We start from the raw sequence: 27,538 nt of genomic DNA on the forward strand, positions 1-27,538 counted from the left end.
ACAAACAGCAAGCCCACCAGAGACTGGAGGCTGCCGATGAGAGCAGCAAGCAGACACATAGCATGCCTCTGGGGCGACAGTCACAGACCTTCCCCACAGTGAAAGAGAAGACTGAGTTTGTTACAAGGTGTGTGGGGGTGTGTGTGTGTGTAATCACTGAAAGGTTAAGAAAGCAAGCCTCCCTCACTGTAGGGACACAATAGAGATTTCTTCATAAAGCCTTTTATTTCTGGTCTCTAGAACAAAATACGAGTTGTCTATTTTCAGTAGCTACAGTTCTACTTGTTCTAATTAAACCTGGTCTCCCAGTTTAAAAGCTTTCTTCCTCTCTCTAGGAGGTCCGCAGCAAGGCACTCCTAAGACACCCTCATCCCCCACTTATCGTTTTCCTCTCTTCTGATCAAAATCTGTTAATAAAGAAACCCAAAGGACATAAAAAGAAATAGAGAAACAAGGCAGAATGCAACAGAAAACTCAAGATGTAGTTCAGTAAGAGATCAGGAAACAGATGCAAGAGAAGATGTGGCACTCCAATTCTAAGCCAAGAGAGCCGAGGAGAAATGACTTCCTTCTCTTCCAAAAAGTAACATTCTCTCAACTCCATCTGCTGGTCATAAGGATAACTGTGAAACCAAGGTGGTGTCTGGAAGCCAAACTTCACACATTTTACTCCTAACCTATACAGAACTGCTAGATTTACTGGTATGTCCACAAAGAAACCATCCATCACCACACTTGGAATATGTAGCACTGCAGACACCACAAAGCTTCAGCAAGTTTGATGTAAAGGTCTAACAGGGTTCCCCGCACTGACAGCACATCCGGAAGTTGAGTACTCTGCAAACAAGAGGCTCCTGGCTTCTGAACAGGCTGCACGCTGCGCTCATTGCCAAAGTGCAGAGCATGGCTCACTTCCACCGTCCAGAGATTTTGCATGATCTCACCACATCAGAGCGCTGCCATCCTGCATTGAACAATTTAAGTGACACTGAATCTCAACAGTGTGTCACCAAAACGTCCAACAACGTCAGAAGCAACATCTTTCTTTTGGAAACAGATCATTCACTCAAGCTTTCAAGCTGTCCATTCTGTAAGGAAAGCTGATTGTGTTCTGCAACAGTCACATAAAGCAAAAGCTAATATGATGTTTGGATCCATAGCTAGGAAAACAAAACAAACAAAAAAATATCGATCCATCCAGCTGGCACTGAAAATTAATACCTTAATGCTGACCTTTTAATCATTTTAATACCATAAGGTTTGTTACTTCTTTCCTAATTAAAGAGATTAAACCAAATGTGCTTCTCAGAATCTAGTGTAAGGTCATGCTTGGAACAAGGGTTGGAAGATGCACTGAACTAATGCTCCCAAGTACCACTTTGCGAGGCAGAGGGGGAGGAGAGAGCATGCTGTTCTTAGGAGAGTGGTAGCCTGAATTTGGATTTAAAAAATCCACTGCTGCAGCACAGGTTTATCCTGGCTGCCAGGGTGAGGGTTATGCCTGACAGTGGGGAAAAGTCCTGGTTAGAGTTTGGGACAGGGGTGCCACACATCATGCTGCTTAGAGTAACGTGCATTAAGAAAGACACTTTTATTTTGTTTTACTTTTGCAGCATACACATAAGGTTACAGAGAAAGGCAAAAGAATGAAAAGAGTATTTAAAAAAATGCTCTTCAGGACCAAGGGGTCTTAAGACAACGGCAACACCCTTCCATTTCCTCTTCTCTTATTTAGATATTCTTAGTGGCAACCAAGGTGTTGAACATCATGCCAGAATCTGGTTTCCTGCCTCCTCAGACATGTCACATATAACCACTGTTTTCATTCACATGGGTCTGGTCTCTCACACGGAATAGTACTTTTGGAGACCTTTACGATTAGGATAGTATAAAGGGCTGGTTTAGCAAGATACGTGGTTCCAATCGTCTCACAAAAAACACTGGAGGTCTTTTTAAAAAGATGTAGTTGACCTTTCGCTTGCTGTAGCAGATGGGAGTCTGAACTGATCCTCCACAGGCTCACTTTTGATAGATGGCAACATAGCGCTGTACTCTTCCACTTCACTCCTGCTGCCTTCAGGAAACAGGACAGACCACATCTCCAGCAGACCCCGCACAAGGCCCAAGACATTAAATCAAACCACCATCTCTAGGGTCCTAAAGCATCACAGGATGTGGCAAATGCAAAGGGATTGCACCAAGAAAGCATGGTGTAATAGTCCAAACACTGCAACTCTGCCCTGGGCAGCTGCCTCTGTCACAAGCAACTTTTCAAACACGCCATTTAGGTCATATTTTAGTTGCCCAATGTGAGACACAGACATCACTTCCATGAGTTACGGGAGCACACATCTAACTGGCGTGAATGTTATTTTACCCTTCGATAATGTCTTAACATATGAAATGAGAAAGGCTTCAGCAAGCCAGAGCCTACAAACCTCAAGTTCAGAGTCAGCAGATTCTTCCCGTCTTACTCTCTGTGCCTCTCAGCCTCACGTTTAAAAGTGGGGCAACACATCTTTATCTTGGAGAGGCACTGTGAAAATTCACTAATCCAAAGTATACGTCCGCTCCAGTGATGACTGCCACAGAAAAGACCGTTTGGGAAAGACTGAGTGAAATATACTACTACATGCAGTCAAAAAGGCCCACAGCTACACACAGAGCAGCAAAACTAAACAAAATGTTGACTACATGCTCTTCCAGAGGGCATCATTCAAATTGTATGCTGAATGAAGCAAAGTCCCTGTGGAAGGAACAGCATATGGTCATATATGTACTATTACCAAATAATTACGCTGCCTTACCCGCTGCTGCCAAGTAAAGGTTAAATTTTAACAAGACTGACATTTCCTTTTGAATTCCTGGCTTTGCAATAAACATGTTTAGATGGGAACTTCAGTTTTTAAAGACGAAAGTTCTACCCCTATCAGGACCGCAATCAAACTCTAACCAGCACATGATCCACAAGCAAGGTTGAGACATTTTGGCTCGACAGTACAGATGTCTATCGGCTGAAATGGCTATTACTCTCTGTACTGGCTTCAGGGAAAAAAAGATATACTGGATATATAAAGCTTTTGACACCTGAGAAACAAAGAAAGATGGTTTTGATTGTCATCTCAGAAGACACCTGATATTTTTGACATTTTCAAGAAAGTGCAATTAATAGTAGTGGGAAAGTAAGCTTCCCTTTACTTTCCTCTGTCTCTTGGACAAGATGGGAGAAAGCAAACTGAAAGTTTTTTCTCTTACTTCCTCCTCCACCACTAGACAAGCCTTGATGACAAATGCCTTTTTTGCTCCTTTACATCCTTTACTAGTAAGCAAGCATGTTAGGCTTTTGACTTCCCAAAATCTGACATTTAAATGAGCACAATATTAGGCTTCAGAATCAGCCAGTCCCCAAAACGGATACAGCACTGTGGGCAGATTTGCAGGTTCTCTGTAGAATCAGGGCAATAGTTAATTTCCTTTACAACCAAGTCAAACTTAAAGTATTTTAAAAACAAAATTAGAATAGTCATGCAGCAAATTGTCTTTCACAGATACTCTGCATCAGTGCAAGTGGTTCTGAACATGGTCTTAATCCTAGTCACCAGCTCCTTTCCATAATCATAAGCAGTAAATGACACATGATATTAAAGATTTCACAGTGTAACTAAAGGAAAACCAGGAAGTTGTCCTAAAATCAGGAGAAAAGTGGAAGTTTACTACAGCCTGCGCCCTCTCATATATAACCTTACTAGTGATAGCCAGGTAGCAAACTCACTGATGGAAGGACAAGCATTGCTTGTGCCAAAAAATAGCTGGTTTTTTAGTTAAATTAAAAAATAAGCAATCTGCATCTTATGGAAGGTTTTACAAGTTTCTATAGTAACTGCTATCATGTATAAGAATATAAAATGCAACAAGCTGGAGTTTCCATAGAAACTACACAAGCAGTTTGATTAACACGCAGACATCCTGAGACAAATGGGAATATTTAATCTCACTTTATAAAGAAAACTCTAGTAAACAGAACGCTACAAACTTAGGCAAGGTATCCTAATAAGAACTATTCTCTTAAGCTTGTGAGCTGCAAGTTATGCACAATATAAACTGAGAAGCATGTAGTGTGTTTACCACATTAGATTCAAAGGATATGAAAGGTACTATTTAGTTTCAGGCAAGTCAATGATGTATCCCACACATTCCAATTGATTTAGAAATTTAAACCCACAAACAGTACTTACAGTGAACAGGTTTTCATCTGATTGAAACTAAATGTACCAAACAAAAACAAAAGGATGTAATGCAATCCTTGTAACACCCCCCTGTGATTGCTTAGAAAGTTAAAATTACTGCACACAAATGTACACAAACTTTCTACACGCACTCCAGAGTGGCAGTGAGGAACCATGGAGTAACTCTGATGTCTAAATGACCCTGGAGTAGTAGTCCAGTAAAGCTGCACAATCCATATCACCCAAGAACTTAGAATGCACTATCAAGACGTAACAAATAAGGGAAACCGACAGGTAGAACTCACCATATTTGGCACACTGGTGACGGGAGTACTCTTGATGTCGGCAGGAAAGGGAGACAAACTGTTTGCCATGCCTGGCTTGTTTGGTAACTGAGGATTCACTCCTGTAGCTCCCATCTGCTGCCCTCCAGTTTGACCGAAAGGCTGCCCAAAGGGACTAGTGTTACCTGTCATTCCCATCTGGAAAAGAATGAATGAAATTATTATAATTTCCCTGATTCTGAAGGGACATTAAAAACCAAGAAAACATATGTCAAAGATGCATCTTTGCATTCACAAAGACCAAATTCCCATTTAAGTTGCTCAATATTAAATTCATAATTCCACAACTTTAATAAAATTTAAATTAATTTAAAAAAAAAATCTACAAATTTGCACAGCTGTGTTTGTCTCAAGTCTTGCCATTCAACTTACAAAATCATTGTGCAAATGCAAAGGAGAAAACAAGATTATCCTTCCCAATCTGCACTCACAGAAATTACTTTTTCCAACACTGCAAACACTTTGGAAAATCAAACAAACCTCAAATCTTGTAATACTTTGTTCATTCTGTGCACAGAGCATGACTTTGTACATAAGAGTAGACAGGAATGGAGGGAAATATACAGAGGCATCTGGCAAATGATTATATACTTCTGTTTTGGTACTTGGGGAAAAATGTCCAAACAAAAGGACATCTATCTAAGGCTGACATCCTTGACAAATTACACCCCCAAACCTCCTTAAGAATAGCAATCAGAAACACAACTCCCCCTGAACCAGCAAAGAGAACACTGCCCATCCAAAGAGCCACCTTGTCTGAAGAACAGTCTCCCAAGAGAAGTGACGAAATCTGTCTTACCTGAGCCAGTTAATATTACACTGGTCAAAAGGTCCTGAAAGGACATTTTAGCAAGGATTTACTTCTTTCTAAGAGGATGACTAAGATCCTACTCCACCCCCCCTCCCCCCCAAATAAAGAGGAAATAAAAAGTTGACAGATCATGTTCGCTCTCTCCCCTGCCCCACACTGGGAGGATTTCTAGATGGCTTTATCACCTGTCAGAATGTCTTAAGTATAAACCCAACCACTAAGCGAGTCTTTATTTGAAATATTAAATCCTATTTTCCCCTTCCTTTGACCTCTCCAGCCCTCTCTTACACAACACGCTGGTTTTCCATGGTCCAGGTCTTTTCAATTCCCTTACCAGCAGGGATTCAAGATATTCCCGTGGCTGGAAGAGGGACCGTGCATGTCAGCTTATCAGTGTAACAGCCTCATAATAAGGAATTGCTCATTGGTTGCTTTTTCATGCTTACAGGAATCGGACTGAACGACCAGTTGATTGAGGCACTGGTTAAGAGCAGTAAATTATGTCAGGGCAGAGTCCAATAAACACAAATTGACTGTGCCTCGTCCTCTTTGTCAGTGTACTTTGTACGCTTGGGTTTCAGACAACTGGCCCAGCCACGCTCGAAGCAGCTTTAGGTTAGGAATTACTCCCTGAACCTGCATCCTGCAGAGTGACTGTCGCCAGATTCAGGCCTTTTTCCACTGTACAAAATGTTGTATCTTTACAGAAGAATCTGACCCACCATATACACACTAAAAAACCCATCCTGTTATGAGGCAATGAAAGAGGTTATCATGCATGTGCTGTGTTCCAGAGTAAAGAACAATTCAAACAGCACAGAACACCAAAAAACCCCAATTGCTTAACAGCCTCAAAAGCTTAGTAATAAAGACTGCTTTTAAAGAAAAGTGGTATTGGCGACTATCACATGGCTTAAATATCAAGAACTTTATTTTCCGTATTTCTGTGTTTGTTTTGTAGGACTGTATGTGCAAAGAAATCAAATTTTTATAATTATTATTTACTACAACATGGATTTTGGGAGCTTTTCTTTGAAGAATTAAGTGAAGCATTTAATAAACCTACCCACTCATCTTAACCCACTATTTCAGGCAAGGTATGAGAAAGGATCAGCTGATATCCACAGCTATTCATTAATACTATGATAGTCTATCAGATTAACAGTGAAGAAAATTCCTGAAACTAGAAGTGAGATTCTGAGAATGTAGCTTACAACCAACTACTTCAACCTTTCAGAGGCCAGAAATCAGAGTATCAGCTGTTTGGCTGTTACACCCTCGTATCTAAGTCCCCAACTACAAGCTTCATTTGTCTGCAGAAGGACTTGGCCCTTCTAGTCTTCTTTGACTTTGCTTGCAGGTTTGGTGGAATTTTTTTTTGAACTGAATAATATATTGAGTATTCTGGCAACCATTGCTATGCTACTACTTCCTATGAGCCCTACAGCCACCACTCACAGCGCGAAGAGCCTGAACTGTGAGAGACAATCGCTGCACACACATGAACCCATCTCCCACTATTTCCACGGCCCTCCTTGGGCCACACCAGCCTGCAGACACAGGGCGAGCAAAGTCCTCCTCAGACTCTGCAGAGGAAGGATGGAGCACGCTCAGCCACCGGCGAGGAGATGGGAAAGACTCAGTGCCGACAAGGAAGTTGCCTAACACGGGTGTGCTGAGCTTGCGCAAGGTAATGTTATAAGCCTCTGGCAGAATCTCAAAACACAGCTGAATTTTCAAAAAGCAGAAGAGAAATTTTCTCTAGGCAGTGAGAATGCTACGCAAAGTTTATATCAAATTTAAGGTCTTGCTCCAAAAGAAACAGAGAGTGTTCTCTATTTCATTATCAGAAAAGACTAACTTTCCTTTATTAAAGGAAAACTGTTTAGCAATAGATTTTTAGGAAAAATACTACAAAATATTTTTGTCTCAAAAGAACAGAAAATTTCATTTTAAGTTTGTTAAAATTCTAAACCACCAGAACATCCCAAAAGCACCAAGGAAATGCAGTCCTAACAGGTACCATGTACTTGATTTATCATATTTCAGTATTTCCTTTTCAATAGATGCTGTTATTAAACACATCACAACTCAGTACAACAACAAAGCAACCTTTCAAGTCTTCCAAACTGAGTCCTTAATATGATGAGGATAATTCTTCTTTTTCTAGGTGGTCATTTAGTAATAGATGCCTGATTGGAATTTTAAGAAATGCCTCGCTGTTCTTTGAAATCAAGCTGGAAGCAGAGTAGCTTCCATTTGAAACCTTGCATTATTTTATTTCACACACCCCGCCCCCCCCACTTGCTCTCTGCCACACGGTATTTCAATGTTGAAAGCTGTGCTTCTGTAAGTGGAAGGAGCCTAAGGCTAAAGAGTTACACCAGACTACAACTTAAAAAAACCCCAGCAGATAGTTCGGTAACACCGTAAAACATTGGATGTGCCCTTTAACCTGCACTTCTTTTTTGTAACTCACTGAAACAAACTGCTAAAGACTTTTAGATGATCTTACCAAAAAAAAAAAAACCCAACCCACCACACACAAAAAACACAAAAACAAACAACATCAAATTCTGAAAAGGTGGAAAGACCCATCTTTCTTACGTGGCAGTCCCTGAAGTAAATATGGAGACAGAAAACAGGAGGGACTGTACACCAGACAAGTTTATTAAAGCTCGTAGATGTTTGTAGTTTCAGGGGTTTTTTTAAACTCAGTTTTGCCTCAGAGGAGTTAAGCTTATCATCAGGACTGTGATTTCCAGAGACTACCAGTGCGCAACACAATGCAAGAACTGCTATAATGAACTCTTATCTATTTGTAACAGTTTTCAACCTAGGCTAGGATCGTGGCAGAACAACCTGCTGTCCAACTTCAGTGTTGCTGGTAACCCGAGAAGCTCAGCATTTATTCCAGCAGCAATCACCTCCAGCAAAGGCAGTCGGGTAGGGACTCCAGCAAAGCAAACCACTGTCAGCTCCTGACGGGCAGGAAGGCAACAGACAGGACGTGGAAGAAATATCAAACACTGAAAAGATGACGGAGTTGTTAAGGCATTAACTGGCATTTCCCGGTTAATTAGCTGACATTCAGCTCAGGCAGCCTTCTGCAAAACTTTATCCAAACCACTGCTAATTGAAATCTCAGAAAACAACTGGCAAATATAATCAGATGATTGAGCCTACATGTAGTAAAGATTTTACACTGCTTGTTCATTCTGCAAACTGAAACCAGCAGCTCCAAAGCAACCGAGTCAGAAGGCTCAAACACTGCAGCTCCTGCCTCTGCCCCCAGGTTTTTTTCTTGTGTGAAATGAGGGGGCAGGTGGGGGAAGGCACATACTCAGAAGACCTTTGTTTTTACATTTCTGAAACAGAACTCTGACCCTGAATTAGCTAGTTCAGGGGAAGATTACTAGGCAATTACAAATCATTTAAGAAAGATAAACCAGCAAGAACATGGGAGTTAGCAGCCTGGTAAGAACAGTCATTTTCATGTGAAACTCAGTGGGCCATCACAAAGACTTGTATTTTTCTTAAAGTTTGTTAAATTAACTTTCCTGAAAGCAATGAAAGCAAAAGCAATCCAGTGCGAGCTGTTTCTTTTTCCACCTGTAATAAACGGGCACAGACGTGTATCCCAGGGCTATGAAAGCTCCAATGTACCAGCATGGTAGCCGGTGCATTTCCATTACAACAAAAGCAGAAAGCCTCTCTTCGAAAACCTGGGTTATGCTGCAGTTCACTCAACTGTCAGTCCATGTCCTTTCTTCTCTACCTGATGCAACCACCATTTTCTGTATTCCTCTGTCCTGGGCTGGCTCCTTTCATCCCACCTCATCCTCTGGCAACTCACGTTTTACACTGGTGTTTCTGTGTAACAATTTTGGGCAACTCTTGCTTCTTGCCCAGTTCTTCCTGGTCACAACTACAATGACTTCTGATGGAGTACAGCAGACTTTTCCACAAGTGAGGTGTTTTCTACGCAGCTGTTCCATCAGCTGCGATGGGGGAGATGCAGCGGTGCTACAAACTACTCCAGCACAGAACCACAAGTCAGGGCTGGAAATGCCTGAAGAAGTAACATGATTAATGCAGGACACCAGCTTAAACACATTATTTCTACTCTAAAACAGTTCTTCTCAGGAATATGATAATGCTACTCTCCTTTAATGGAACCGATGCATTTAATTTAATAATTCTGCTATCCCAAAAAGACAAGCAGATTCTGTTCCCTTTATCATCACTATGGCAACTCTGAGATACTGGAATCTGTTACTGAGTGTGGATGGGAATGGGGGTATTTCACTCTACTCTCACAAGCCAAGGAATGCACAAATTTCCATGCAGAAAAAAAGAAAAAGTTAAAACCTCTGTGTAGCTGACTTGGACTACACAAGACATCTTGCACTGCAGCGTTTTGAGCAGCAGGTGTGGGAGATACTTACCTTTGTTTTGCTTTTCAGTTTTTTTCAGAACAGAACACATTCAGTTTGCTCTAGTTCCTGGAGTTTCATAGATACTATAAGATCAAGTCTGTGACCAAATCTATATAACTCATCTGATGGTGCAACTCAGCTGATATGACAGAAATGAACAGTTCACCAATCTAATTTAAATAATACCTTAGGACCACACTGGATCTTCATACTACGCCATTGCTTCTATTTTTAAAGCTTACTCTTTTCCTCCCTTCTTTATCACTGCTGACATACCACTGAACTTCTTCCTCTAGCCCAGCATCAAGGAGCAACTCCCTCTTCATACACGAAGCGTCTAGGCCATAAATATATCCTGTCCTTTCCTCCTGCTCTAAGTTTTTACTGACTGTCCCTGCTACGGTCAGTTCTCTCATTCAGGCAGTCGGAGTTGCTTCGTTACCACATATTTCTCTCAGGCTCCCAGGACCTGCAACCAATACAATATGTTGCAAAAACCATTCCCTGGTACAAGCACATAATTTCCCAGTCACAATCCCCTTTTTAGCTTCCCCTCCAATATATTGTCATAAACCACAGAACTGTAAACAGTTCTGCTTCTTGCTACCCATTTGGGAATCACAGAATCACAGAATAGTAGGGGTTGGAAGGGACCTCTGTGGGTCATCTAGTCCAACCCTCCTGCCGAAGCAGGGTCACCTACAGCAGGCTGCAGAGGACCTTGTCCAGGCGGGTCTTGAATATCTCCAGAGAAGGAGACTCCACAACCTCCCTGGGCAGCCTGTTCCAGTGCTCCGTCACCCTCAGAGGGAAGAAGTTCTTCCTCATGTTCAGACGGAACTTCCTGTGCCTCAGTTTGTGCCCATTGCCCCTTGTCCTGTCACTGGGCACCACTGAAAAGAGCTTGGCCCCATCCTCCTGACAACCACCCTTCAGATATTTGTAAGCATTTATTAGGTCCCCTCGCAGCCTTCTCTTCTTCAGGCTAAACAAGCCCAGCTCCCTCAGCCTCTCCTCGTAGGAGAGATGCTCCAGTCCCCTCACCATCCTCGTAGCCCTCCGCTGGACTCTCTCCAGTAGCTCTTCATCTTTCTTGAACTGGGGAGCCCAGAACTGGACACAGCACTCCAGATGAGGCCTCACCAGGGCAGTGTAGAGGGGAAGGAGAACCTTCCTCGACCTGCTGGCCACCCTCCTCTTGATGCATCCCAGAATGCATTGGCCTTCTTCGCAGCCAGGGCACACTGCTGGCTCACGGTTAACCTGTCATCCACCAGGACACCCAGGTCCCTCTCCGCAGAGCTGCTCTCCAGCAGGTCCACCCCAAGCCTGTACTGGTGCATCGGGTTGTTCCTCCCCAGGTGCAGGACCCTGCATTTGCCTTTGTTGAACCTCATCAGGTTCCTCTCTGCCCAACTTTCCAGCCTGTCCAGGTCTCACTGAATGGCAGCACAGCCTTCTGGTGTATCCACCACTCCTCCCAGTTTGGTGTCATCAGCAAACTTGCTGAGGGTACATTCTAACTCTTCATCCAGGTCGTTGATGAAGAAGTTGAACAAGGCTGGGCCCAGTACTGACCCCTGAGGGACACCACTTGTTACCAGCCTCCAACTAGACTCAGCGCCGCTGATGACAACCCTCTGAGTTCTGCCATTCAGCCAGTTCTCAATCCACCCCATCGACCACTCATCCAGCCCATACTTCCTGAGCTTCCCTAGGAGGATATTATGGGAGACTGTGTCGAAAGCCTTGCTGAAGTCTAGGTAGACAACATCTACGGCTCTCCCTTCATCTACCCAGCCAGTCATGTCATCGTAGAAAGCTATCAGATTGGTCAGGCATGATTTCCCCTTGGGAAACTCTGCTCTGCTCTGTTGCCCCAAACCACCTTTCACTCTAAGGTTTCCAATCTTCGTAAAAGTCTGGCAGGACAGACTGAGTTCACTCTCAGTCTTCCTGCAAGAGAGAAAGCATCCTCTCTTGCAGGCACGTGCCAAGGAGCAGCACCCACCTCTGATAACACTCCTGCTTTTCTATCTTGCACCACTGCTGCCTACGTAACGTTAACGCTATACATTCACTAGAAATAGTTGGTCCAGACAGGTTAGTTCAGGAAAAGCTTATGTCTAAGTTCAATGCTGATTTTCATTAAACTTTGAAGCACTGACTCTTCTGCACGGAAACAGAAGAAGGTTATTCTGGTCTAGTGTTTTAAAAAAACCCAAAATAATACCACCAGATGTGGACTTGCCTGACAGCAAAAAAACTACTGAAAGGTTGATACGAGAATCAAAGAACTCAAAGCAGCATGAGTTCAGCAGAAGATAAGCCTGGCTGAAGTAATCTGATTATGATCCAATCCTGTAAACTAAACATAGTGATCATTAATATTCAATTCAGCACCTACCAGATTTTTAACTAGAAAATAGTCCTAGAAAGGAAGGAAGCAAAGTAGACAAGCTTGGCTGGACTTTGAAAGCTGGGAATCTGCAAAGTGCTTGAACAACAAATCTGAGCTCTCAGTGTGACAACGGGAGGTACGAGAAGACAACTGGATAAGCGTAAAGAGACATCTTCATGCTTTTGGCTTGATGTGAACGCTATTGTAATGACAACGATCATGCTGCATTAGTTCTTCATGAACGGTTACGTAAAGATGACAGGATCCAGAGAGGCCTTAAGAACTACTCAAAGGACTAAAAGGCATGGCTACAACAGACAGTCTAATTGCAATCTCATAGCCTCATTTATTTAGCTTACTAATTAAGCTTATTAATTCGCTTATCTCATTAAGGCAAAGAGTGAAATCATCCTAAAGTACCGATTTTGGGAACAGAAAGGTGGCAACACAAATATTTTCTATTAAGAGCTGAAGCTCTACAGCTTCAAAGCAAAAATGAGAAAAAAAAATGTGACCAAATACCACTGAAATTTAAGATTAATATAATCTTTTATCTAAATAGTGTGTGCTTCTACTCATCAACAGAAATTAATTCACAAAAGTCATAAGGCCTGTAATCAGAGGTATCATATCTGACTTTGTATCACTGTCATTTTTATACGCTTAATTCTTTATAAACTGGAACCTGATAATAGGGCCCTGGAAATTCCCTTCTGCATAGAAAAGTGAGAAGAAAAAATTATTTCAGTAAGCAAAAAACAATCTAAGGGCTTTGCTAAGCTGCCAAGTCCACCAACCAAACCCAGAAACAAGTATCAAAGTCCAGGAACGCAGAGGTACAGAACAGCAGCCAAAAACTGCACCAAACTTCTACATCCTGCTCCGCACCACAGCACTCTAATTAGACTGAGCATGACCAAGCGCAACGTCAGACAACTGCTCTTCTAACGACACGAGATCAGACGCAGGGTGGACTGCAAGGCAGAATTTCATTTATTCACTCAATCCAGCAGCAATTAAGTTGCCTCTTCAGACAGACACTGATTGCAGGATCACACACCCAGTCACGCTGTTAGCTAGGTATCCTAAGGAAAATGGGCTTAAGCAGCGGTGCTGTGACAATCAGTGTTCCACCTCCTCCCCCTTCCTCAAATCAATTTTTCTCTGATCACTTTGGAAATCACTGGTCAATCTGATCCATTTTTGTTAAAGGTCTCACAGATAATTAAGTTCCCAAGATTGCCGAGTAGAGAGATGAACGGGTAGATTATGACACTGATATTAACATCTTCCCGAGGAAAAGGCAGAAAGACCTCTGCCATTACCCAGTGTGTTTAGCAGTAGACAGCGAACCCAGGGCTCTGAATGAGCCACCATTACGGCTGATTTGTCCTGTCAGCACATCAGAAAGATTATCTGAGGACAGGGCAGGGAGCTGAAAGCACGATAAGAAATGGTTTACAAGATCCTTGGGGAGGGGTGCCGTGAAGAACTATTGCCTGTATCGTGGCAGTGAGAGGATACACAGCCAACCCAGTAGTTACGCTACTCCCAGATCTGTTTTGGCAACAGAAAAATAAGAAGGTCAGAGCCTATTTTCCCCACCAAACTGTTCTCATACCTCCGAACATGACAAAATAGTTACAGGAGGAATACACAAAGACTGCCTTTTAGTGAGCCACTACCATTCTTATATTATTCTGGACTTAGTCTAGCGTACAAAAGCCAGAATCAATTTAACTGTAAGCTTCAGATGAATAATTTAAATTACTTCAGAGAATAAAACATGCATGTCATAATTAAGGAGAGAGCAGATATGACATGATCCTAGATATGATCTGTTTTGATAAAAGGCCAGATCTTCACAAACTAACAGTAGTGTTGAAGAGTTGCATACGTGACAGCTTGCCTGTTCAACAGGATAAATTGCTCTAGTCAGACACCTTCGTCACTCACTACTGTTTTCTTCTAAATCCCTTGTATTTGCAAGGAAGGACATTTCCCTTACTTCCTCCTGTTCTATCACTGAAACAACCCAGTGTGAAATAACATGCTAAATGCTGAGGAGGCAATAAGCAGTTCCACTTTTCAAAAGCCACCTATAAACTACGATTTTGTTTTCTGACTGTCTGAGCTGTAACTTCAGGGTTATACCATAATCAACAGCCTTAGACTGATAACGCAACTATGCATAAATAATCCAACCGTTGTAGAGCCACTGCTACCCAGCATCTCGCATGCTTTATCCAAAATCCCCTATTACAGCACCGACAGGGACACTTTTTAAAAAAAAGAAATAAAAAAAAAGAGCAAGCTGATATGAAATGGAATTTCTGCCCTTCCCACTACGACACACAGACCCAAGAAGTATCTTTTGGGTTTGGCACAAACAGAAGGATTGTGTATACAGAAAGGGTATATAGCTCCTGCCTCCAAGCTATCACTATCGTAAGTCACTACAGGACAGGGATGATTCAGATCTTCTTTTGCACTTGCTGCCACCAAGCCACGCAATCCCACGCACCTTTTACTCTCCTCTTTTTGGGCCTCACCAAAACTTCAAATTCCTTGTCATCAAATTGCTCTATCTACTTCAAATCTGGGCTTTCACCACACAGCTTGGTTAAAATGCTCAGCATTTTGTCCCCCTTCTCTTTTCCCATCATTGAAATGTTTTTGCTACCACGTTGCATGTCACCTTGCATGGCTTAAATCATTTTAACTTTCTTCCTTCTGCTCTTTCTTATCCTTCTCTTCAAGACAAGGACATCGAGGATTCAGGTGTCTCAGATACTCAGAAGTTATCAACTGAAGTATACAAAGTACCATGAATGCAAGAGTAGATCTGCTCTAAGTAACGGAGGAACATCAGAAATTCAGACTGATAATTCAGCCACTTTTAATACTGAAAGAAAGCAACAGTGAAAGAGGACAGAACTGCTTTCCAGAGTGGCAACTCAATGGGACACAGAGACCTATGCTTTGCCATCTGCACTGCTTCACCACCAATTCCCAGATGAGTTTAAACACCCACACAAGTTCCAGAGCTATATGATCTGGCATCAACCACCCGGAGCCAATCCCTCCTCAGTCCCTGTGTGCTATTGCCACGATTCCGATCAGCCGCTTTGCTTGCACACTCAGTACAAATGAGCAGCCTTCCAGCCAGGCACACGCTGAGGACTTCGCACTTTGGACTCTTATCTCCCTCTGGTATGAAACACAAATCTCCAACATGAAGCAAGGTCCACCTGACCAATTAAGGTTCTCGGAGAAGTGCGAAAGATAGGTCCATTAGGAATTATGTTCATTTGTGAAGTGTGAAAGACAGGCTTTCTTTACTATGTTGGCATCATCTTGTATCTGTTTACTGACAAAAAAACCAGTAAGCCTCCACTAATTACTATTTCATCCTATAGTAACATGTTCCAAAAGAAAGTCACCATGACGCTTCGAATGTATACGCCAGAGGGACAGATGGAGAAGCAAGGAAAAGATTAATCATTTCATGGCAGAAAGCCAGTGGCATTACAAAAAAAAAAAAAGTGAATTTGGTTTCAGGGCAAGAATGGTGGCGATCCAATCTCCTCTCAGCTGAGAAGAGAGCTCCTCACCTAAACCAATCTGCAGACTTGGCAGTTTGACAAAAATACTAATTTAAAAATACTCACTTTTAAAGTCAATGAGTAATAAGAATGCCTTAAAAAAAAAAGGGGGTAACATTTCAAGAATTAATTTTGAGAATTAAATCATGATCTGGCTAGCAGCGTTCAGAGGAAGCCTATCTGGTGCTGAAAGTCTCCCCTCTCCCACCTTTTGAAGCTAACTATTATCACAAAAGCCTACCGCAGCAGGTTCATGAAGCATTTTGAGTGTCTCACTCCTCAGCAGTAAACTAACACGAAGAAAAACACTCAAATTCCCAGGAATGCTTTATTACACAATGAAAAACTTAGTAAAGCTAGGAATAAAATTTTTAATATCCCATTAAAAGGAAGCCAGGTGTTTTATTACCACTTGTATTAAGATTTGAAATTCTTTCCACGCATTTCACAGAGGTCAAAGAAATTTAAGTATTCCAAGGCAACAAGACCACTTAAAAATGTACAAATGTTTCTGCATAATTACTGAAATACAAAAGACATGATTTCAGGGTGAAAATGCTCTTCACAAATGACTGGATCTATAGAAAACAAGCTCTTTTAATACACTTAACTGGAAATTAACCTTTTCCAGTAAAAAAAAGGGAAATAAAAAAATCTGATGTTAGCACTGTATATATGCCTAAAGAAAGAAAACATTTCCAAAATGCTGCACAAGCCTGAGTGCTGATACAATGGAATACACTATAGGAAGAATCAGCGTAGTTTCCGCACTGAGCATCACTGTTGTACTTACGAATCAAAAATAAAGCTCAGGCGGCTTACTTTGTAAGCAGTGTAACTTCTGCAAATAAAAACTTCAAAGCTCTAATGGATAATTAGCCACAACTGATCAATGTATTCCAGCTGCTTCAAGAGCTTTTATTACTGCCAAGTAGAAAAAGGGGCTTTCTTCAGATAAACAAGAATTATTCTTACTGCATAAGAACAGAAAGTTAACCAGAACGGCAAAATTAACTAACGATGTTTCAAAGGTTTGTTTCATCCAGAGAGTCTAGTTTGCACACAAACAGTAATTCAACAACACTGAAAAAAAGGATTTTGAAAGACTGAAATTCAGTTAAGATACACCTCTACAGACACCTGATTGTATATTCATAAGCCAAAACCCTTACGAGTTACTTCCAGAAGTAGCATCAGCATGTACTAAAACACATTTACAGTCAAATCAAAACAGAATTTTGTAACACAGGATCTCAACTCAAATACCCCTGTCCTCCCCTAATTCCTATACTTCATCATCACTAAGCTAAGTGCAGGTTTCTAAACCAACAGCATATCTCAACACAAAGTCCGTGCTTCTCCCTTTGTTTTTTGTATCCTAGATAGCAGCCTTTCAAAATGCACCTAAAAGGCCACAAAAGAATTTACAGATGCATTTGCTGGCCCCTCAGCAGTTCTGGAGCTCCTACAGTTGGCTGGAGACAGCCAAGTAAAAGGAGACCACATCTTGCTTCAAAACTTGAGTATTATAAGGAATAAACTGTTTTGGTATTTCGGTAAGAGAAACAGTAGTGCTAGTTAAGAGAGATTCTTTCCCATTTATCTCCCAGAAGCTGGCCAAAGATACTTTATGAGGCAGCCTGGGTGATACAATATTCTACAGAGGTGGAAAAAAAGGCAATAGTAGCTCTACAGAATAACAGCAAAAGCAAAAGCATCTCACAAGTATAACAAAAAGAGGTATTCTGTTTCCTTTCTTTACAGTAAATACTCTCCTTAGCAGACATGAATCCTAAAGGAAAAGTGGACACACTCGAGGGAAAGACTGTGCTTCTAAAAGAAGTAACTATTCTATTTAAATCCAGAACTAGGGGAAAAAAAAGCCCAAGTAGACAAGAAACAAGTTTACACTACAGGTTACATTAAATATATTAAAAGAAAAAGAAATCAATATAGCTTACTCAAAACAACCACTTAGCACAAATATCATAGCATGACATTAACAGTAACTCAGGAGACACATAACTATGAATAATTTACACTGTTGAAATATTTTTAAACAACTTCAAGGGCCAAACACGCTCATTTTGAAATATCACGTCTTCAAGATCTCCCTCGAAATCTCCAGTCTTTCTATAAAAACATGCTCTTCTTGAAGATTTAATAATCCATGTGAAGCTACCAAGAGACTTCTCAACAGGTTCTTACACAAGGTAAGATATGATTTGTGTGTCTTTAAACATACACTTAAAATTGAACAGTGGGAACACACCAGGCCTGTACACACATGCTTCTCACCGAAAGCAGCCTGCACACAGTGCTATCCAGAAACGTATTTTAACCCAAGATGCCCAGCATCAGACTAAGGAAGCAAACGCAGCTCATTTCAACAGTGAAACCCCATCTTCGACTCGTGGTGTTCCAAGGGCTTTCCATTTCCAGGGTACAAAGATCCTCCCATCGTAAAGCTAGTTATTTAATTTAGTCAATTTGCCAAAAGTTTCAAAGAGCACTTGTTTTTTGTTTGTTTTTAAAAATCCCCTTAAAATAACCAACAACATACAGATAGTACAGCATTATGCTGCAGTCACTCTGAAAACACAAAACTTTTCCACCCCAAACCAGCAGCCTCTCTCAGAGACTGCTAAATAATCTATTTACTACTCTCTTCTGAAAGTCTGTTTCATAGATGGGTCCTTTTGGCAAGGCTGTTCCTATATTTAACATGCTGTATTTTCATTATGATTCATTCTAAACCAAAGGCACTACTGAATCCCTTTTATGGCACAGTATGCTTCTTATTTGCCAAACCTAAAGCAGGTTCGCATGTATACAAACCAAAGAATACGACTGTCACTTTGGGGCTTGAGTATCTTGAGAACATTTCCAGATGCTACTTAGAGATAGCTTTTGTACCACCAGGAGTTCAAAAATCATCTGAAGTCCTCATTCACCTAAATCTCCCTTATACAAAGTGTTTCTGGTCTTAAAATCAAAGCCACCGCTTGGGTTACATCCAACCATTTAAAACAAACAATAAGCTTAGTATGCCGCTTCCCTCGCCAGTCACGGCAATTTCTGGAGTAAATACTCTTTACTATCGTGGCAAGAAGAAGGGCGGAAAGGAGAAATAGGCATGTGTCATCCAAAGTCGATGGACAAAGCTGCAGCAGTCAAACTGTCTATCAATGCCACACACAAATGGAGTTCAGCTTCCGAACAAAAAACAACAGGTACTTCCTCCAAAGAGTCACAAGTCTATTTTGCCATTACTTATACTCAGCCCAGCAAAGTAAACTAGCAATTTTATCAAAAAGAATTCAGGAATTTTTTTTTTTTTTGAGATATAGGGGGAAAGTGTGTCTTGAAGTATCTTTCCTAGTTTAAAAGTTAATTTTCAAATAAAGGTGAAAAATAGCTTACCTGCTACAAAGTAGACATGAGCATGCCCTGTGTAGCCTCTTGTACTGAAAATTCAACCCACTACCTAGTGAGGCGATTTCAAAATTCCAAAGTGCAACCTCCAAACACAATGTTATTTTTTGTCTGATGGCAGAAGCTGTCCCATTTGTACTGTAACAGTGTTGTCACTTCTGGAAGCCACGTGAGAATCTCCTCCCCTCACGGCTGCCCCACTCCTGATACATTTCTTAGGTAGGCTGACACAGTGTATCATGCTACACCTAATTCTCGAAGTTTCCTGCACTGCCTTTTTTCTAAGAAAAGAGACTATTAGCATTTAGTTTTCAGACCATAATACCAGCTGCTCTGACACATTTCTGTATGTACTTGCAATTCCAGGATACACAATATAATCACAGCTCATAGTCAAGTACAAATATTAAGTTTATCTTTTAAAGGAGAAGTTCTGAGAGCTGCTAAAAGGTCTTGTCATCAGAAAAGCTCCTGTGCAACAGTATCTATACGCATGATTGGAATCTATTGCGAAAATTACTACGACAAAGATATTTCCTTCTGACTGAAGCAATCAGGCATTTTGTAACTTCTACATATCAACACTTAAGCTGGCAGGTTTTCCTCCCTCTCAACATCTGAGTCATTTTTCACCTGTGCATTAAAAAAAAAAAAAATCAAACTACGAACAGCAGCACGAAGATACGTAAACAGGGACTAAAAACTAGAAAGAAATCATTTCAGTCACATCTGTTAGTAAGAAGTCTGTCATTTTAATAAACCTTCTGAAACAACACTAGGAAATCTTGCTTTTAATCTGTGGCTTCCAAAAGAACCGCTGGATCCGTTAGTTTCACTTACAAAACCTTCTTTCAGATACACCACCTAGAAATAAACAACATTCCAATAATAAATACCGAAGAACTACAAGACAGTAACCTGTATGATTTACAGTTAGTGACAAAATCCTTAACGTTTGTGTTATGTTACCACAGTAGAAGATAACAGCACAATTCTACTCTGAAAAGCTACCATAAACATTTCATTTTTGTCAGCTGGATGGTTAAGTCAACGCAAGTTAACAGAGATGGGCTTTTTAACCGCCCGAGCTGGAAGCAGAGGAGGGGAAACCAAGTTGTGGTCCCCCCCCGTGCAGGCTGACTGCTCTTTTTCTTGCAGCACTACAGCCAAGCCAAACCCAGATACCTGCTCAAGCATAAGGCAGGAGCCAAGCGACTATCGCTGCAAAGATCGTCAGTGATGTTGCACAACTGCAAATGAAATTTAACTCATGTACTAGAAATAGGAAACAACCCATTTTCAGGTGCCAGGAGTAATAGTTGCCGTAAGGGAACTTTTTAAGTCACCAAATCTCGTCAGTATGTCAGAGTAAACTCCTCTGTGGAGTACCACTTTGCACAGTCATGTTTCAAAACAAAACTGCATTACAGATTTTTTTGATTTTACTAAGAGTCAGTGAGTTTTGCTGTTATGTGTTTCTGTATTTATATCCGTCTTCTGTTTGTATTATTATAAAAGCACATATGTCTCTTCTCCATAAAAATGCTGTTTTGGTGATAGTTATTCAACAGAGAACCAAGCAACTAAGGTCAAGTCTGTAATACTATTAAGGGTCCGCTGAAACTTGGGAGCAGCATTATTCGGAATACGATTTGGACTGGCTACTTGTGTTTGCCAGAGGCATGGTCTGTTAGGAGGCAGTCAGCTTGGCAGCCTCGTACAGACAACTGACGGGACGAGAAGCAAATCAACTGCAAGTCATGTTAAAACAATTCAGGCAGATTGAGAGTCATCACAGAAAGAAACAGCACCAGCACTTTGCTAAAATACACAGAACTGCAAAGGAATGAGAACATCTTCAGCTGACTTCATTCACAATCAGCAAGCATATCGAAATCTGGTACTTCTGGTAATCTGTTTAAATAAATAGTTTGCTTCATTTTTCCTCACCACAAGTTTTCCTTAGTACAGATTCCTCAAACCAGTGAGCCAAGCAACATAACTACAGATACAACTGAAGTCTTGTATCAGAATTCTGGCTCTCTAGAGTAGTTCATTCTCTTATTAAATTCACTCAACATTAATATCCAATGCCAGAACACCACTCAGCGACCAACCACATGGAGCAAAACTGTGAACGCGCTTGTCAGCAGCATCTGTATTCATATACACCCAGCCTAGAAACTACAAATACAGAATTCAGTTCTTTTATAGTTCAACAATTAAAAAAAATTGAGACAACTGGTTATTCTCTTGGTAGGCATAAAAATGGTTTTACTGTTTTCTGTTCTGGTAAGAGTAGCAGCTCCTTCTCTTTAATCTAAAACTCCTCCTAGTGCAACATGCACTGCTATGTGGCTATCTGCACTAAAACTAAGTTGAAACAATGCAGTATTCAAATTAGTTAGGTCAATACAGTTAAAAGATTGCTCTGAATTCATACACAGAAATCCAACATATTAGGTCTGTTTTTGCACAGTCAGCGATATTCTGAACCTGTAAGATTTTGGTGCCAATCCTACTACTGGTACCAACTTCCAGTCAAATACACAAATGCACAAGTAAGGAAAACTCACCACTTCCATACAGCACTTAGTATGTAAACTCATTTCTACCAGATCATCTCCCGAAATATTACACTGGAAGATCCGACTGCCAGATCAGCTTTTCTACCAATTTCTCCCTGCCAGGCAGGTTCTGGCTTTTATCAATACTAATGATTTCCTTTAGAGTTTTCAAAATATGTAGAATGAGGTTACTTAAAATCTACAGTCTTGAAAAGGCATTTAAAAAAAAAAAGTTCTAATACTCATAACTAGGTATGAAAACAAACAACTGTTTTCTCCTGATCTCTTTATTGATTCAGATTAAGATTTGACCAAACAATTACATCATCTTATTGGGCATACAGAGCCCAATAACATGTTTGATTAAACTGCAACTGTCAGAAAGAAAACCAACCTTGAGGTAGGTTTACTAGCCCTATAGAGGAAAACACTCTGAAAGGAACCCCTGGCAAGCTGTGGTTTCACTGCAGGTTAAAAGCAGTGGTTTCCACAGATGCTGCCACACACAACTCTAGCATTTTTTCCTAAGTTTCTGCTCCTGGGTACCAGAATATCCTTACTTTAGTGATACAGCTCCGAAGTTACTGAATAAAAGGTGATTCCTTTTACAGGATTGTAGAGGGAGGAATCACACCTTGGAAACACACAAAAAAGAAAATACTCAAGAGTCCTACTTGCCTCAGTGGGACTTCACCACATCTCACAGGGAAAGAGCAAAAGTATCTGTTACGAGTGCAAAAAGGAAGTTTGAGAACCATTCAAAATAAATAGGAACTTACCAAAATTTTCTTCTGATTTTCCACAAGCTTTGATAGCAGCATTAGGATAAGGGGAATGCATCTCAGCAAGAGACTATATAACATTTAATCTACAAAAATACAACCTCAAGCTCTTACCAGCTACAATGAACTATATGAAGGCTTCACCTCCCGTATTTGAAAAGAAGAAGTCTCATAGCAACAGGAGAGTATTAGGCACAGAGCATGCTCACAACAAAGTGCTCATTTCTATGGAAGCAACAGACCATCTGCTTAGCTTTGCTACTGCTTAATGTGTTCGACAACCAACAATCTTGAAAAAAACAACCCTAATTTATAAAGATTTTCTAGATGGATTGAACACATTTTATGGACTTAATGGACTTTACAAAAAAACATGGTACAACGCAAAAGGACAATTCTGCTACTACCGGAAATTTACTATGACAAGATGATCTGTTCCTCTACCCCCGTCGAGTGGTAATTGTTCAAAGAAGAATCCTTCTGCTCTTTTAAGCAGATTTCTAAAACAACTTCAACTCAGTCAAACAAAAACTATCCTTACAGTGTTGTCCAAGAAAATAGGGCCACAATGTCACAATCACTAGAAAAACTGTTACAGGAGTCTGGTAGTGACTGGCGCAGAGATCTGTAGAGTAGCACAGTAGCACTCCCTTTTGAATTCATCAGGTGAAAGTTTTATCTGCCACCTTCGACTTACGCAAGCACAAACCATGAGTTTGAGTTACCATGCTCATTTCTGGTGTACTTCTTCTTTCAAAAGCTGCCTTAAAATGGCAAGTCCAGCTCAAAATTAACAATATTGGATTATGCTGCTCCAGATGAAATGAATCCCAGTTATTTCTGAGAGCAAGTAAACAGAGCAGATTCTGGATTTTTTTTCTTCCCCTTCTTTTTCTCTTACTAGAGCAAATGCTTACAAAAACATATAACAAGAAAGAAAAGAGGAAAAGCAACGGACTTCTAGTCGTTAACTAAAGAAGGATTAGAACAAACCATGAAGAAAGCAAGGTCTTGCCCAGCAAAACTGGTCCCAAACCATAAAGGTTAACCAGAGCTACATAAGGCATATGGGCTCCTGAGCCATAGTTGAACGAGGTTAATCAGTGATGCGCAGCACTTATTTTAAACATAATGAGAAAATCTTGGTTTTAAAAGTTCTTTTACATTTTTTCGGCATTTGTGTTTCACGCTTCTTTCTTTCCCTTGGCATATACTGCTGCAGTCACCTCCTAGAGAGTTTGCTTCCAGCCTTGATACAGTTCTTCAAGCATGATGGCAGCTAGATTTTAAGCCTTTTAGTCACGTTAGGCACATTCATTATTGGGTAGATCAGCTGACTCACCACTTCTATTGCTGCTCTTCAAATCTTTTAAGCTGTATACATTAAGTGGTAAACATCAGGGAACAGGAGGTGAAAAAACAAACTAACCCACATTCTCCTTCAGCAGAAATTTCAGTTTCAGAAGAACAAACTCCCTGAAATGTTTCTTTACTTTTCTTAAAAGCTTTCATCACAACTGGAGCACTAATAAGAGAAAAAGCTAACATACAATCACTGTTGATAATCCTGTTACGACAAACCAGAAGAGACTGGAAGAGGATGCAAATCCTCAGATGACTATTAAAAAGAACGGCTAAAACGCAGAATGCTTCTGCTCGTCAGGAGAAGAAAAAAAAAAAAAAATCAGGAAACAAGTAATTTATTCCAAAACAGAAATGTAAAATACTGAGCTCATTTACTCTCTTACTAAGAGAAAATTAAGATACAAAGAAAAACAAAAAAAACCTCCACACAATGCTTTTAGCTTTATCTTGTTCAACACGAGATGGAGCCCTGGAAAACAGCAAATTTTCTTTTTTTTCACATTGGCCAAGTCTTTGTTTTCTCTGAAGTGCTGACACCTTCACAGAAGCACCATTTTATCAATTTTTCTCTATCATTAAATAGGCCTGCCTTTTCAGTTTCTCCACACAACTTTGTGCCTAAGGACTTCCAAAAGCCCTAATTTTGCTCTAATCTTTTGGAAATGCCCCACCGGTGCTGAGGACAGCACTGCATACAAGGACTGCCTAAAGATCTACACGACAGGAAACACTTCCACTATTCTTCTGCAACATATTCCTTGTCCAAATGAACTTCTTGAGCTAACTGAGCAAGTCCACATCACCCTCCCGAACTGGCGAATCCCATTTGCAACTGGCATCAGGCTAAGAATTTGTTCAAGTGCTGGCCTATTCCTTACCAACGGTGGGCTTGTTTAAAAGAAACCATGACATCACAGAACCTCCCCCTCCATCAGATGAAGACCTCAGGCAAGTGCCTTTGCTTTGGAGTAAACCTACTTGAGTTAGTTCATGTAAAAAAAAAAAAAAGAGAGAGAGAGAGAGAAATTTCATCACATAACTGTGTGGTGGCTAAGAAAAATATACTCCTAAAAACTTAGGATAACCGTAAGTTTATAGAAACAAGCCAGATAATTAGAATTTGTCACTCTTCCCACAAGTTTCAAAAAAAACAAATGAAAAATAAGCTGAATTTCTTTCTGTGCAGACCAATCCGCTCCGCACAACAAATTTAGCCGATGATTATGCTGGAGGCAGCTACATCCACTTTCACATGACCTTCACTAAAATCACAAGCATCTCTTCCTTAAGCAAAGGGATCCCCTTCAGTGCCGAATGCTTTTTATATTTTTATTTTCAAAAATGAAAATGAACTATACAGTACTCCACGATGTCAACGATTCTTCAGAGAACAAGGTTTCTTCTATGTCAGGTAATTTTTTCCGTGATGCCTAACACATCAATGAATTAATACTTACATGTTAATAAACTACGAGGATAATGACTAGTGATGTACAAATAGATAAAATATCAGAGATAAAATTATCTTTTTCTACATATCAGAACAGAGTGGGTTTGCCATCAAATTTCAGGAAGGAACTGGACCAAAGCAACACAGACAGGACATAAGGTACACTGCTATCCAACTGAAAGGCAGGAGGAGCAGCAACCAGAACAATTGTCCAAGCTCGCAGCTAGCAAATGAAGAACTAAAAAGCAATGACTGTATCAAGTGGGGACGAGAGCAGTGCCCCAAGACAGACGCAGATGCTCCCAGCTGTATATATTCCCTGTCCCATCTGCAATGGCCACTGAATGAGACCTCTCGCCCAGATGCTGCTCTTCCCTTTCACAGAGTTTGCATTAGCTTGGCAATCTATGTGAAATTTAATGTTTTCAGATCAGGTCCTCTATATCTGAAAAACATACACTCTGTAGCTGTTGACAGTGGTCCTTGACAAGAGGACCAATTGCTACACCTCTCCCTTCAATCTACAAATATTTCTCTAGCAGTTTTCACATTGCTTTAGAACCTTTTGTTGTCTGGCAGCTAAATTGAGATCCTGCACAGAAGTAATCATCTGCTTCCTTTTCGCAGGATTACGCTTCTCTTTTCTAATACACCCTGCTAAGACACGACCTAACTCTGAACTTCAAGGATGTGTTTTTCAACAAGTGCTTTCATTTCTGATTACACGAAAAATACTGTTTCAATTATCTTGCTTTCGTGGTATCATTGACGCCCAAAAAAGTTAACTACAGACTCAAGAAAGTGCATTGTCTCGTTCTGCTGCAGAAAAGAATCTACTACACTTTCCTAACACCTGTATGGAGAAAAAACAAGTGCAATAAATCAAATAAATTATATGTACATACTTTAGACATTGCTCCTGTCTGTGCGGTGTTCAGTCCGGTGTGACCAGCCATCTGTGGAGATACTTGGGTTAAAGTCTCTGCCAGCATACTGCCTGCATTCCCCTGCATGGCAGGGGCAGAATATTGCATTCCTGCTCCCCTTCCTCTTCCAGCTGCCCCAAGAGATCCATTCATTACCTGCCCTTGTCCTTGCTGAGGCTGATTCATTAAACTGTGACCAGAATTACTGTTGAGAAGGCTCTGGTGTGTCTGACTGAAATTAGTATTCATACATATCCCAGGTCCAGTCTGTGATGTTGCAGGGCTGCTTGTCACCATCCCCACTTGTTTTTGTGCTTGAGAGTTCAGAGTCTGTGATGCAGGTGTGGTAGGTCCAGAGGTGCTGGCTGCTTGCTTTGCCAGGCCTGAAGCAGAAGAGTCTCCCTGGTTTAAAGGGCTCTTACCCATAGCACCCAGATTACCAATATTAGCACTGTTCGGCTGCCCTTGAACTTGACTACCAACCCCCTGCTGGACAGGGCTATTTGAGTTCACATTTCCAATTCCTGGGTTTAAGGAAGAGCCGCTGCCTCCCCTCAGAAGTTCGGAAAGTTGTTTGTGTTTGGAAGCTGCATCTGGAACAAGGTTCCCACTGCTGTTTAAAAGGCCCAACTCGCCATTGGGGATCAGCTCATCAGGAAGATCATTTTCCAAGTCAAACAAAGATCCAAAATCTACAAGTTAAAACAGAAACACAGGTGAGAAAAACATGACAAACAAGTAACTAAAATATTACTCTACACTACTTTCTACTAGTCTTAAACAATGACAAGCATTAAGGTACATCTTTACCCAAGACTCAATATTGCCAGCAAGTGAGTGAGGGTCCCCATGACACTAAGTCCAGAGCCTTTCAGACAGCTTAGTCCTTGCTACATACCGTGCACAGACAACCACACAGGGTAGAGCACTGGCCAATAAGCAGTTTTTTTGCAAGACTTTTGACAAAACATTGTACCAAGCTTAGGAAACTAAGATGGCACGAATACGATGATCTAACCTAACTCCCAAATTTCTCTTGTTTCGGCTGCAAGGCGGCGGAAGAAATATAAAGATTTTTTTTTCCCCCTATTGATTTACTCTCCCAAAAGAGCGATTACATCACCTTCTCTGACCTCCTATGTAATCCTGAGCCACTGCATTTCACCCAGCAATCCTACCTCAACCTT

At 40.9% G+C, this 27,538-nt stretch overlaps 1 protein-coding gene across 6 annotated transcripts in view; it reads right to left on the minus strand.

Moving 5' to 3' along the window:
- CREBBP (CREB binding lysine acetyltransferase) overlaps positions 1–27,538 on the minus strand; it is a 97,276-nt gene that overhangs the window by 55,871 nt on the left and 13,867 nt on the right. For 4 of the 6 annotated variants that reach the window (XM_075436031.1, XM_075436030.1, XM_075436033.1 and 1 more), the window contains exons 2-3: positions 26,331–27,043; positions 4,532–4,708 (exon numbers count right to left, since the gene is read on the minus strand). In XM_075436031.1, the coding sequence (XP_075292146.1) occupies positions 4,532–4,708; positions 26,331–27,043 (890 nt within the window). Of the gene's footprint in view, positions 1–4,531; positions 4,709–24,853; positions 24,887–26,330; positions 27,044–27,538 lie in introns of those variants that run through there. The other 2 variants (XM_075436032.1, XM_075436034.1) reach the window with 2 other exon arrangements.

This window comes from Opisthocomus hoazin, chromosome 15 (assembly GCF_030867145.1).
Source record: "Opisthocomus hoazin isolate bOpiHoa1 chromosome 15, bOpiHoa1.hap1, whole genome shotgun sequence".
Lineage (NCBI taxonomy): Eukaryota > Metazoa > Chordata > Aves > Opisthocomiformes > Opisthocomidae > Opisthocomus > Opisthocomus hoazin.